The sequence below is a fragment of the Xyrauchen texanus genome, chromosome 9, assembly GCF_025860055.1.
Source record: "Xyrauchen texanus isolate HMW12.3.18 chromosome 9, RBS_HiC_50CHRs, whole genome shotgun sequence".
Classification (NCBI taxonomy): domain Eukaryota; kingdom Metazoa; phylum Chordata; class Actinopteri; order Cypriniformes; family Catostomidae; genus Xyrauchen; species Xyrauchen texanus.
Window position 1 is genome coordinate 28,443,681 of NC_068284.1, and position 13,612 is coordinate 28,457,292.

Below are 13,612 nucleotides of genomic sequence, written 5' to 3' on the forward strand. Positions count from 1 at the left end.
TGCTTTCATCTGTACAAGCAATAGTACTCAAATAATACTACACAACCATCATTCCGTTCAGGAAGGTGATGCATTCTGTTTCCTAGAGATGAACGTAGTTTGGTGCAAAAAGTGCAAATCAATCTCTGAACAACAGTAAAGGACCTTGTGAAAATGCTGGAGGAAACAGGTAGACAAGTATCTATATCCACAGTAAAACAAGTCCTATATCCCCATAAACTGAAATGCTGCTCAGCAATGAAAAAGCCACTGCTCCAAAACCACCATAAAAAAGCCAGACTGAAGTTTGCAAGTGCCCATGGGGACGAAGATCTTACTTTTTAGAAAAATATCCACTGGTCTGTTGAAACAAAAATCAAACTCTGGTAGGGATGCACCGATACAACTTTTTCTCTTCCGATTCCTATATCAGAAATCTCAGTATCAGCTGATATCGATCTCAAGTCGATATCAGTATTGTTTTTTTCAGAATCAGTTTAGAATGTCTTTACATTATTGTGTGGAATTTATTGGGAATACACTTTAATATTTAAAGAAACACAAACCTCTAACTACACATTATTTAAATATAAATGTATAGCTTATTAAGAAACACTTTATTATTAACTAGTATACTGGATAACGTAGCAGCAAAATTAACAGTAATTCCAGTCTTCACATTCAACTTAAATATTGTTATAAATTGTAAACAAAAACAAATTATGACAATAATAATAATAATAAATTGTTATTAATATTATTATTATTATTGACTTGTACTTTTAAATACAAAAGTAATATATTTAAATCGTGCGCTTTTTAAACTCTCACGCTTTTATTTTGACATTCTCAACTCTCCAGGAAGTCCTGTATTTGTCTGTTTGTAGGCAAGTTCACATTAGTTTAATTAGCTTCTTATTCAAATTCCTGTAAAATGCACCTCAGGTGCTGTTCTAAATTCATATTATAAGTTAACTGAACTATTGAGCTTCTACATCTGAGTTTTTGAGCCGTGAATGCTAAAAATAGCCGCGAGTGTATCACCAGCCTGTGCTTGAGTTTGTGCCAACAGAGCAGCACCATTCACTAATGCGCTGGCGCTGCACATACTATATATTTACTTATTAAACGCAGCCTTTTGTGATTCACCGAGCTATCGCACATCTTCAGATGGCTTTGAATAAAATGCACGAGTCATATGAACTACTTTAATGGTGTTTTTATGGTTCTTTATGTCATTTTTTAAGCTTGACAGTAACGAAAATGACTAACACACAGAATTGGATTTGGATCGGACTCATCTGACCGATACCTGATCCATCTAAAAGCTTCAGTATCGGAGCTGATACCGATCCAGGTATAGGATCGGTGCATCCCTACTTTTTGGTCATAATGATCATTAAGTTTGGAGGAAAAAGGCGAAGAACTCCATCCCAACCGTGAAGCATGGGGGTGGCAGCATCATATTATGAGCTTTTCTGCAGGAGGGACTGGTGCACTTCACAAAATCGATGGCATCATGTGGAAGGAATATTATGTGGCTATATTGAAGAAACATCTCAAGACATCAGCCAGGAAGTTAAAGCTTGGTCACAAATGGGTCTTCCAAATGGACCGTGACCCCAAGCATACCTCCAAAGTTGTAAGTTGGCAAAATGGCTTTAGGACAACAAAGTCATGGTATTGAAGTGATCTTCACAAGACCATAGAAAATTTGAGGGCAGAACTGAAAAAGCATGTTCAAGCAAGGAGGCCTACAAACTTCATTAAGTTACACCAGTTCAGTCTGGTGGAATGGGGAAAATTCCAGCAACTTTTTGGAGAAGCTTGTGGAAGGCTACCCAAAATGTTTTGGCCCAAGTACAAACAATTTAAAGGCAATACTACCACATACTAATTGTATGTAAACTTGATGAAAGAAATAAAAGCAGAAACAGATAATTATCTCTACTATTATTCTGACATTTTACATTCTTAAAATAGTGATCCTAACTGACCTAAGACAGGGAATGTTTTCTAGCATTAAATGTCAGGAATTGTAAAAAACTGAGTTAAATATATTTGGCTATGGTGTATTTACATTTCTGACTTCATCTGTATATGTACATTAGCTGATTTTACTCCAGGTTTGTTTACATGACTCTTGAAGGGGCGGGTTAAAACTGACAAACCCCAACACTGATTCAAGTTAAAATTCTGTAAAATAGCAAATATGCATGAATGAGTTGCTCATAATAAGACCAGTAACATGCATTAATAAAATTATTTTGATTTTATGCCGACTTTAATGTTTTACAGCATGTCATTTCTCATTTATATGGTTCTCAATAAATATCCGTGACCAGCTTAATCAGTCAGTATTTTTTTATAGCCATAAAGAAATGTATTGCATTAGTAGTAATTCAGGTGTGAGCAAAATCTGATCATAGTTTAAACTTTTACCCCAGACTATTGGATGCTGTGGACTCGAGGAATGCAAGGGAGAATTCTTGAGTTCAATCTTAAAAGAAGGGAAACATTTGGTTACATTTTATTTAGTGAGTTCACAAAATGCAGAATGGTCCATGGATGAATAATAGAGAACTGGTGTGTAAGATGCAGTTTTTGTGTCATCTTTGCAGTGTAAAGCATACAATGCTAAGTTTATAATGATATTAATTTATAAGAATTTATGTGCAGTCCAAATGGAACCATTCCGGTCCAGATCTAGACCGCAGCTTTGTTAATTGATGACCTCAGCCTTACGTGGTAGTATAGTGTAAGAAATAAATATAATTAAATTTTTCTCCTAATTATTTTTGCTTGTCAAATGGATTTGCCACATCTTTATTATTATAAGATTTATTCTATTGTTGTTAAGTTAGGGTTGATGCATAGTCAGCTGGTCATTATTGCAATTTAAACCCCCGATGAGGTTATCAGGACCTCAGCACAAAGCGCAAAAGTGTCATCCTGCTTATAACGTGGCTATTTTCCAAATAAACAAATTACATATTGATTTGAGTTTAAATTATTTCATTATGTGAGAAAAAGGAAACCTGTGGAGTGATGCAAGAGACAATTATGCAAGTTTAATGGTCATTATACAAAAATATTGGATTGTAGAATGCCACGATTGACCAATCAAAATTAAGTAGTCCAACAATCTGTGTAATAATGTATTTATTACAGTTGTTCTTATTCTTTTATTTTGTCATTTTATTGGTTCTGCTCTAAACAATATAATTTAATATGGCATAGAAATTATTTTCAGAACACGACAGTACTGTGTGATAGCATGTCCACATTGCAAAAAAGACAATTGTGTAATTTATCTGTGTTGTTAGACCATTTGTTTCCTCCAAAAAAATTTAAAAGTATGATTTTTTTATGTAAAAGTGCAAGAAAGAAATCAAAACCACTGAGAGCTTCATCATTTTCTCAAAACATTGTAACACAAGATTGAAGGAAGAAACCGTTCTAAGATGAGAAACAAATACTTTTGTCTTGAGTTGCAAAGCATATTTTAATTTTATGATAAAAATCAATAAAAACAGAATTTTAGAGCCAATATGTTTAATAATGTGCCTAAATGGTTGATGCATGTTTTGGCCTTTCATTGCCTTTGCCTGTCTCCTATTAGTCATTAGGGAACTAATCCTAAAACTTGTTTCCTGTGTTTTTCAGGGGTCAAATGATTTCAGTTGAGGACTGTGATTTCATTAAGAAGTTTGAAGTTGCCAACTCTGAGGATAAGCAAACAATTCTGACCAAAGAAGGAAATCAGGTTGACACTATTCTTTTCCCTTCGCACCCAGTTTAATCTTAGGATAGTGGAAATTTACTACATTCATTAATAGAATTGATCAAAGTTTTTATTATGTTTGGTAAGTACGTTTTAGTCTTTGTGAATACGACTGAATGCATAGACTTACATTGTATGTGGTTGCATTGCTTTAAAAGATTTACAGTATATACATTCATCTAATTCTTCTATAATGTTTGATTGTAGTGTGCAAAGACCTTCCTCAACCTGATGGCTCATATTTCCAAGGAGCAAACAGTTCAGTACATCTTGACCCTGATTGATGACACGCTGCAGGTAAAAACACACACTCGTGCACAATTTCAAATATGTAACAAGTACAACTATAATGTCAATTTCCTCATAGCCTGTCAGACTGAAATGCTTCAGAGTATAAATGCATAACAATAACTTGACTATGTGAAGAATTTCAGTTGTGTATTAAAAAAGAAAAATTCGGACAGTTATGTGAATATTTCTATGGCATTTGCTTTTTTCTTTCACATATACACAGTCACAGTCACAGTCTTGGTCTGCAAATATTCAAAAAGGAGAAATGGCAGGTCCTCGAGCTGACTCTGTTGGTGCACAGATAAATAGTGTATCATTGCCCAGACACAGATTGATGCTCTAGTATATCATTTTCCTCTGTATATTGCATCAATATTATCTGTCAAGGCTGTTCAGATAGATGACCTTAACTTTCAGTTGCTGTTATGGAGCCTGCAGTGTCTATACTGAGCATTGTGCAGAAGTGATAATGATTTTAAAACCAAAAAAAAAAACAGGCTAATTTTTCCATTTTAGAATTATTTTTATTTTACCCATCTGTCTCTTGGGAAATGGAGGGTCTGTTTTGATTTGCGTTTGCTGAATTATTCAAGTATGTTGTACATGTAGGGTATATAAAGCGTTTTTTAACGATCCAGCAGTGTTACCAATTATAGCACATTAAGTGAATTGGAGGCACTTCATTACAAACGTTGTATTGTAGCTGTTGTTTGCATCATTGACTTCCAAATGAGAAATCTGTTTCTTACATTGCTGGTTAACCTCCATCAGACACTCAACAGAATAGTAATAATTATAAACACAATTCTTTTTTGTGAAGTTTTTTCTACATATTTAATGTACATGTATATAATGGTATGTCTTCAGTATGTAGACTTTTTTATAATGTGAAAAGTTTTTGGCAGAGCATCGTCTTACTGAAACAAAGCAGGTGCTCTTTGGATGGGTTTCTTTTGAACATTACTTGGAAAAATTATCCAAGAAACATCTTCTAAATAAAAGTTTAAAATCTTCAGAAGAAATGTTCAGCTGTTGAAATAGATCAGTGTGCAGTGACTAGTTTTTAATAGTCACTTGTAAGATATTACTAGTTAAAATAAATGTCCTGTGGAAAGCTTAAACAAAATTAAACCTTTAACATTTTTATCAGAAGGTGTGCCTTGGACCATCATTTTTCTATAATCACCTTTTCTTATTAATTTGTTTTATGGTAACCATAATGGGTCTTTTGCTCCACCATGCAGGAAAATCATCAGAGAGTGAATATATTCTTTGATTATGCCAAGAAGACTAAGAACACAGCCTGGTCTTATTTCCTCCCAATGCTGAACCGTCAAGATCTCTTTACTGTTCACATGGTAAGTTGCTATAGACTTTATTCATAGTAGTGCCTTCTTTGATTCTTAATAGGAATCACAACAAGGCTGTGAGGGATAGACGGACAGTCTCTTCAATGGGTTTTACAGATGTTTAAAGTGTTTTTGGATCGTTCAGCTGACAAAACAATGAAAAAATAGTTGCGACCAGTTGACAAAAAAAAAACTCAACAACATTAGTTAGATTATTAGTTAGCTTTAAACTGCGTATGCCATTTGAAGAGACTAAGTATATTCCTCCACAGAGTCCACCTAGTTTAAATATCTTTAGTAGAATATTGTTTACTTATATGTCCTCTTAACAGAGATAAGTATTTGTCATAGATGTGAATTGCTCCCAATTAATTTAACACATTTTAATTAGCTAATTTGACCTGCTTTAGCCTCCTACTTTCTACTGTAAAAGAACCAGCTACCGGCACGAGAACTTATATATAAAAAAAAAAAAAAATTAATTTCAGGACTGTGCAGGTGGTGGTTGTTCTGTCACAGACAAAATTCAACATGGAATATGAAACAATATCACACAGTCAGTTGCCCCTTTCACACATACAGCTTTTAACAGAAAATGTACTGACATTTTCAGGTTAGAGTTCATGTGTAAACACGGCCCTTTTGAAAATACTGGTAAATTTTGCTTTGGCAATGTCCATTAATGAGAAGTTGTATCATTAGTACCTGTAAATGTCCTTTTGATGGTATATGTGAACAGCACATGTGGAACATTTACCAGTAAAGGCAACCCAATGATTTTCCTGTAATTTAACTGGTTGCACGCGTGAAAGGGGTTAATGAGACAATGAGGGGTACAATGTACACACTGTACATTTTCTCTTGAAGGTAATACTGCTAAATAAGTTTGGAACAAAGTTAGTTTATACTCCCATCTTGGTATAAATACTCTGTTACGACATCACAGCAGTTACAGGTATTGTCCAACAGCTGCCAGACTGTAACTTGCTTAGTGCCGTATAGTCTTTTGTTCTTAAAAGCAAATGTGTAGTTCTTTTTAATTTTAACAATAAACTCTATATGCTTTATTATTGTGCAGAAGATTGGGCTATTATTCAGGGCCATTACCTTAAACATGTTTGAGAGCCCTAATTGATGTTAAGTTCATCAATAATTAATCAAAAGTATTTCTATGCATAGTTTCAAACAGTCACTCAAAAGCTAAACGATTTCCCTGGATACTTTCATTCTAAGGACGCTTAGTTTTTTTTTTTTTTTTTTTTTACTTCACACACAGAGCACCATGGAGTCAGTCGTCACACTTTAATTACCCTTCATGTAGACGGTGGTCACAGGGCGATGAACTGCGTGAGAATGTATTGATTCCCCGTGCCATTAGGGCTGGGACGGTTACCGCAATACCGCGGTCACGTGACTCCAACCGCGGGTCTGAGCTTGTCACCGTCGTCACCGCAAAAAAAACAAAAACCAAAAAAACATTGGCCTGCACATGTGTGCACGTTGTGTCTAATGACATGGATTCGTTGTGTCTAATGACATGGATTCGTTGTGTCTAATGACATGGATTCATTGATTCTAATGATATGGATTATGTCTAATGATATTAGCCTACATGGATTCAAGGTTTTCTAAACAAAACTTATCCTAACTTACCTATCAAAATATGGAGCAAATCCGACCTTTCGCGAGTTGGGGAGCGCAATGTTCCATGACACATAATAACATTCCATTTGTATTAGAGATGCGCGGATGGGCTATTATTATTTAATCCGCAACCGCATCACAAAACTCATCTGTCCGCACCAACGTTTTTTGATAAATTTTCAAAACCGCATCCGCGGCGCTGACTGTTTTAAGGTCTGAGCGATACAAGGCGCTGCTGCCGCGAGGCTAGAAAGCTCTTGGCTGTTCTAGAAAGGAGACTGATCCAATGCAGCAAAGATATGTTAAAGGCTAAAGTCACTAGTAGGCTATAGCCTATTGGCTATGTTGTATCCCCAGAATATCAGCAGTGAAGTCCGTTTCCGATTGGCGCACAGGGATAAAAATAAATAAATAAATAGTAACGCACATCGGCAAACCTGACTACTAGGCTACTGTAGCCTAAAATTTTATCATTTTGTTTTGAATTTTGTTTAAAATGCATTTTAAGATTTCTATTTATTTCTCATGTCTGTGAGGCAGTAGGCCTAGCCGCCGAGTTTCGATTCATTTATGAGAGAGCTCACGCGCAAGAGATCGCATCGGCGCTTCCACGTCCTGCTGCTGATTATATGTCTGCTATATTTGCTTCTTATTTATTAATTCCAGGCAATTAGTTAATGAAACAGTGATTAAAATTAAGATACAATTTATACAAAACGAAATTTTAAGTTAAAGAAAGGCTTTCTACAAAACAAAACTTAATAAAGTGGTCAAAATCATGTCTGACCCATCTTCAATGCGAATGTATCTGAGAATAATCTTAAATAAGGACATCTATACAGTGATTAGTTCATGCCAAATTACTGCTTGATTAAAATTTGACTATTTAAAATTGTGCTCGTTTTTTTTGTTCGGATGTAGGTGACAATATTTAAAGTCTGTCTATCAAAAGCGACTTCTGATGTGTGCGCCAAAGTCTGTCGGAGGACTTCTCTGATCCAATGTAATGTATTTAATGCGGTTTACCGCTATACCGCGGGAATATCTTGCTTTTCAACCGCGGTTAGAAAAAATCCATACCGCCCCAGCCCTACGTGCCATGCTTACCTCCGCTCTTAATGAAACTGTTTAAAGTTCTCCCTTTGCATTGTGAGCAAAGTAAATGTCATGTCATGTGGAAACATCAGAATGGCTCTGAATGCATTCATTATCATATCACACACAGAGCTGTAGTGAGGAAAGAGCCCTCAGTGAATTGCTTCATCTTGACAATAATTTGAGCATATTCTTTACCATTTGCACATTATTATGGCTAATGTACTCATTTAAAATTCGTAATTTCCGGTGGAATGTTTCTGTCTAAAGCAAAGTCACCTCCATTTATCACAATTAAGGCACATAATTGGCCTTATTTGACATTTGGCATTTTGCCACTTATAATTAGAGGGGAATATAGAGATAGGACAGGAAATAATTGGGAACTGGGTCAGGAAATGTTGTTAGTGGGATTCAAACTCACTTTACCCACATGAGCATGTCAGCTCTGTGTTATAACTTGGGCTAACTGCTAGACTATACACAGCTTCCACAAATCATCATCTTTATTTAAAAGAATTCTCTACTTTCTACTGTTTACTGTTATTGTGTTGTTAACACTGACTTAGCGACCAGAAGTCATTTTCAATGAGAGCTGTCAATTTTCCGACCATTAGTAATGCAAAATCACAAAGACACTGGAACACACATGATCCATTTTTTGTGAGATACTGTAGTCAAGTGTTGGCAAGGTAAAGTTAAAGAGCCCATATTATGCTAATATACAGGTTCATGATTTCATTTTGGGGGTCTACTTGGAAAGGTTTACATGCTTTAATGTTCAAAAAACACGTAATTTTTCTCATAATGTATATTTCTGTTAAATCTATTTTCATTTTTTGCTTGACAGGATTTAGGTCATGCCTCTTTAAAGCCCCCCTTTCTGAAAAGTCCTGGGATAGGGGCCATTACAGCTTCTAATTATATAATTATATAAGACTCTTTAGATCAACCATTTTGTTACACAGTTTTGGGTAAAAGCCGGCCCACAGCTAAATAGTAAACCCTTACCAAAACTATAACATTTCATAGCAAGTTAGCCGAGCACTGCCGTGGATTGCAGATGTAAAATTACCATTTGTAAAAAATAAATCCATCTCTAAACTTCATCACTATTCATGATAGTAAGAACGACAAACAATTTGCATAATTCTACACAGTTGTAGGTAAAGGTGGGCCCGCAGTTGATTAGCAAAACTATTTCAACACATAACATTAGCTAGCAGGTTAGCAGAGGCCTAGAGAGGTGCACTGTGTGTACACCCTAGCTACAACACAAAACTCTGCATTTGAATTCTCGGTAGCAGATAAATCCACAAATAATCAAGCATACTTACATACGTAATTCTTAAGTGCCAGACTGTCCCAATAAAGTGGGAACTGCATCATCTTTCAGGAGTAACTGTCTTGAAAATCCGGCATCTGTTGTGGTTGTACTGCTAAGGAATAGTGGTAAAAATTAATTTTAACCACTGATTCTTCAATTTGTCTGCCTTTGGAAGTCCAAACAAAGAGGTTTTGCTTTCGCAGTGAAGAAAACAGTGTCTCCTCGACATAGCAGCAACACTAACCCAACCCAACCCATCCTGGCCTCTGCTATAACGAAATTTGTTTGAGGGCAGGCCAAAGATACTTTACAGAAGAAATGGCTGGACTACAATCCAGCCGTTTCTTGTCGTGCTTGAGCAGTGTTGTCTGTGGGAGAGAATAACTCCCTTTTGCGTGGACTTTGTGCTTTGCAGAAACAGCTATATTACACACTAAAGGAAAGGTAAAATCCCAAAAAGCATATTAGGGCCTCTTTAATAGTAGCTGTAAGCAATTTTCCCGTTCCATATTATTTTTTTCTTTCCACAAACAGGGATAGAATTTAAACGTTTCAAAAATTGCCATTCTAAAGTAGTTTCATTCATGTATATATAATTGTTCATGTTGTTCATAAGATGCATTATGTTTTGCTGCAATTTATACCCTCACTGAGCACTTCAGTAGGAACACTATGGTCCTAATAATGTGCCCAATGTTGTCTTTTGCGGTTGTAAACCATCCACCTCAAGGTTTGACGTGTTGTGCATTCTGAGATGCTATTCTGCTCACTACAATTGTACAGAGTGGTTATCTGTGTTACCGTAGCCTTTCTGTCAGCTTGAACCAGTCTGATCATTGTCCGTTTACCTCCCTCATCAACAAGGTGTTTCCTTCCACAGAATTGCCACTCACTGGACGTTTTTTGGCACCATTCTGTGTAAACTCTAGAGACTGCTGTGCATAAAAAATCCCAGGAGATCAGAAGTTACAGAAATACTCAAACCAGCCTGACTGGCTCCAACAATCATGACAGTCGAAATTAATGAGATCAAATGTTTGTTTTTTTGGGACAAGAATACTGGTTTGTTATCAAAATAAAATGCCAGTTGTACAGCCCAACAATAACGTTAGGGCAACCAGAAATTGGAATGCCTAATATATGACCAACAATACAGTATTTAATCTCCAGTAATACGTTCACTGTCAGTGTGAACAGCCTTTTCATCTCATTGTATTTTTCTGGCCGAATTGTTAACTTTGCAGAACTTCTAATATTACCATCTCCTTAGGTTGAATTTCTTCTGTTGTAGTATTTCTCATCATTTTACAATAAAAGGAAAGTAAGGACTGTTGTCAGTCCTTATGAATTGCAGGAAGGAGCTGTATGTAAGCCACGGATAACAGAAATACCTGTTTACAGGCAATTGACCCAACATGTCTGTTTTCCCCTTCAGGCTGCGAGGATCATAGCCAAGCTGGCTGCCTGGGGTCGTGACCTAATGGAGGGCAGTGACCGGAACTACTACTTCAACTGGATTAAGACCCAGCTCAGCTCTCAGGTAGAAAACACAATGAGATTCCATTATATATACATCAGAGCTTCATATAATAATTTTTTTTTAAATCCGATTTAAAATTGTTGGTCACTTTGTTTTACAATGTTGAAGTTACTGCGTATTTACATATATTTTATTTTGTAGAGATGTACTGGTTTATTGTTAATAATATGATAAATAATAATAATAAGAGTAAATATGTTTAATATGGCATTGTAAAATAAATTGATAGCACCTGGTTTTAAATTAAGTTTTTAAAGCATGTTCTTGTATGCATAAAATAGCTCTGCCTATTTCTCAGTAGGCTATTATTTGATAGATTGATCCAAAAAAATGGTGTCATCCTCCTTTCTTTCACCTTATCCAAAACATCTACTTCCACTCTCACTCACAAAATGTACTGTATCTTGCTCTTTGTGCATTACAATGTTGTGTTTGTGCCTTTTTATGTAAATTTGTTTCACAAAAAGAAACTTCAAAAGAAGCCATCGCTTTCTTCTTGTTTTCATTCCTCGTGCATCCACTGGAGTGTGAAAGGCAAGAAAGGACATAAAAGAATATGTGATGTGTCAAAAAACTGACCACATGCTATGTTTCTTTTCAAAATCTCTCTAGCTCTGGAGGCAGTTTTTAAACCAAAGCCCTTTTTTAGTAAAAGCAAGATGCAAAATTAACTTTTTACCATTATTTGCCAATGATGATTAAAATGAGTCAAAAGACATGCAGGCTAGGTTAATTGGTGTCTCCAAAAAAAAAAATTGCCCTAGGTGTGGATGTGGATGTGGAGGTGAGTGTGAGTGTATGTCTGTCTATTTGTGGCCCTGCGATGGACTGGCAACCTGTCCAGGGTGTCCCCCGCCTTTCGCCCAATGTTAGCTGGGATAGGCTCCAGCCCCCTGCGACCCTGTACACAGGATAAGCGGTTGACGATGGATGGATGGATGGATGGATGGATGGATTAAAATGAGTGTCCTCACTGGCCACAAGTATTAAGTGCCATAGAATTATATTTAGCTTTATTGCTATCAAACATACAGTACTGTTCAAAAGTCTTTTCAGATGTTTCACAAAAACATTTGTATTAAGAACATTTTGTAAATAGAATAGAATAGAAGAACAGGGAGCCCTTCAACAGAGGGCATGGCCCCCACTCCAAGAAACTTGGAACATCCTATTTGCCAACAACAAAGAGAAACTGTGTCAAAGTGTACCTTGGAGAAATGGTGCTGTTTTTAATGCAAATGTAGTCACGCCAAATAATGATTTAGCTTTTTTTTTATGTTTTCTGAACTTTGTATGATGTTAACTGATAATTGAAAACTATTTATGACATAATGACATTTGTGACATATTTTTGAAATTTTTAAATTCTAACTATGCAATTTTTTTTACAAGTGCCTACAACTTTTGCAGAGTACTGCATATGTTGTATTTCGGCAATGTAAACATTTAGTTGTTTTTTCCTTGCATATTTGTGGCAAACTATTTTATCACTTAAAGTATGTTATACGAGATAGGCCCATCTCCGTTTCTCTGTTAAATGGCACTTTTCCACTGTCAGCCCAGTGCGAGCCAGTGCTATCAACTGGCCAGCTGGGGCCAGTAGCCTCAGACCACAAGCCACAAGACCAAAATCGATCTGCGTTCCCACCATTGGGCCAATAGCTCTGCAGCATTACCCAAAAACCGAGAAGGGTATAGCTGCAGGCATAGCTCCAAAAAGGTGTGCAATCCCCTTATGGGGTAACCCTGCCCTGTTTTGGAGTAACTCCAACCTCTTTTGGAGATCCCTCCTCCATTTGGAGATCTCCAGCTTGCAGCTATACCTACTTGCAAAATCCCGCCCTTAATATGCCGCTGCGGTGCCATTGTACCACACCACGCCCAGTTAACAAACAAGAGTGAAGCTCAAGCTGAGGTATCATGTTATACTGTTATCTAAAATATCGAGTTTATATTGAAAGTAAACTGCAAAATAAGTTGGCATTGACAATTCACCCACTTTATCTGCCATAGTGTCCTGAGTGGTGTCTCCAATAACAGTGGGACAATGTCCCAGCACACCATCTGTGAAAGATCAGCGAACCATGAAAATATTTTCTTTGGACACCGCTTTATTCCATTGGGCATTTTAACAGATTTGTACTGTGCCCGCATTTCTTTTTTCAACTCCACCTTTGACATTGAACCTGCCGTAATCCCCGGTTGGCCTTGTTTGGCCCAAGGATATTCGGCAGGCAGGCCAAAGGCCATTGGCTGTTGGCCCCAGGAAAGCCCAGAGGAGGCATGATGAAGCTTAGGATGTGACAGTGGGAAAGCGAATTAGCTTCTGATAGGAGGTGACTGAATTGGAGGTGTACCTGTGGATGTATTGTAAGGAATAGCTTCAAACTCTTTGTGCCTCTTTGCTTGACATCATGGGAAAATCAAAATAAATCTGCCACATTTTCTTTTTTGGACCTCCACAAGTCTGGTCATCTTTGGGACCAATTTCCAAATGCCTGAAGGTACCACGTTCATCTGTATAAACAATAGTATGCAATTATAAACACCATGGACCACACAGCCATCATTCCGCTCAGGAAGGAGATGCATTCTGTATCCTA

General features: G+C 36.7%; 1 protein-coding gene across 2 annotated transcripts in view; it reads left to right on the forward strand.

Moving 5' to 3' along the window:
• The window catches only part of LOC127648755 (V-type proton ATPase subunit H), a 75,599-nt gene that overhangs the window by 1,905 nt on the left and 60,082 nt on the right, over window positions 1–13,612 (forward strand). For both annotated transcript variants that reach the window (XM_052133503.1, XM_052133504.1), the window contains exons 3-6: window positions 3,646–3,745; window positions 3,971–4,060; window positions 5,299–5,412; window positions 10,905–11,009. In XM_052133503.1, coding sequence (XP_051989463.1) covers window positions 3,646–3,745; window positions 3,971–4,060; window positions 5,299–5,412; window positions 10,905–11,009 — 409 coding nt within the window. The remainder of the gene's footprint in view (window positions 1–3,645; window positions 3,746–3,970; window positions 4,061–5,298; window positions 5,413–10,904; window positions 11,010–13,612) is intronic.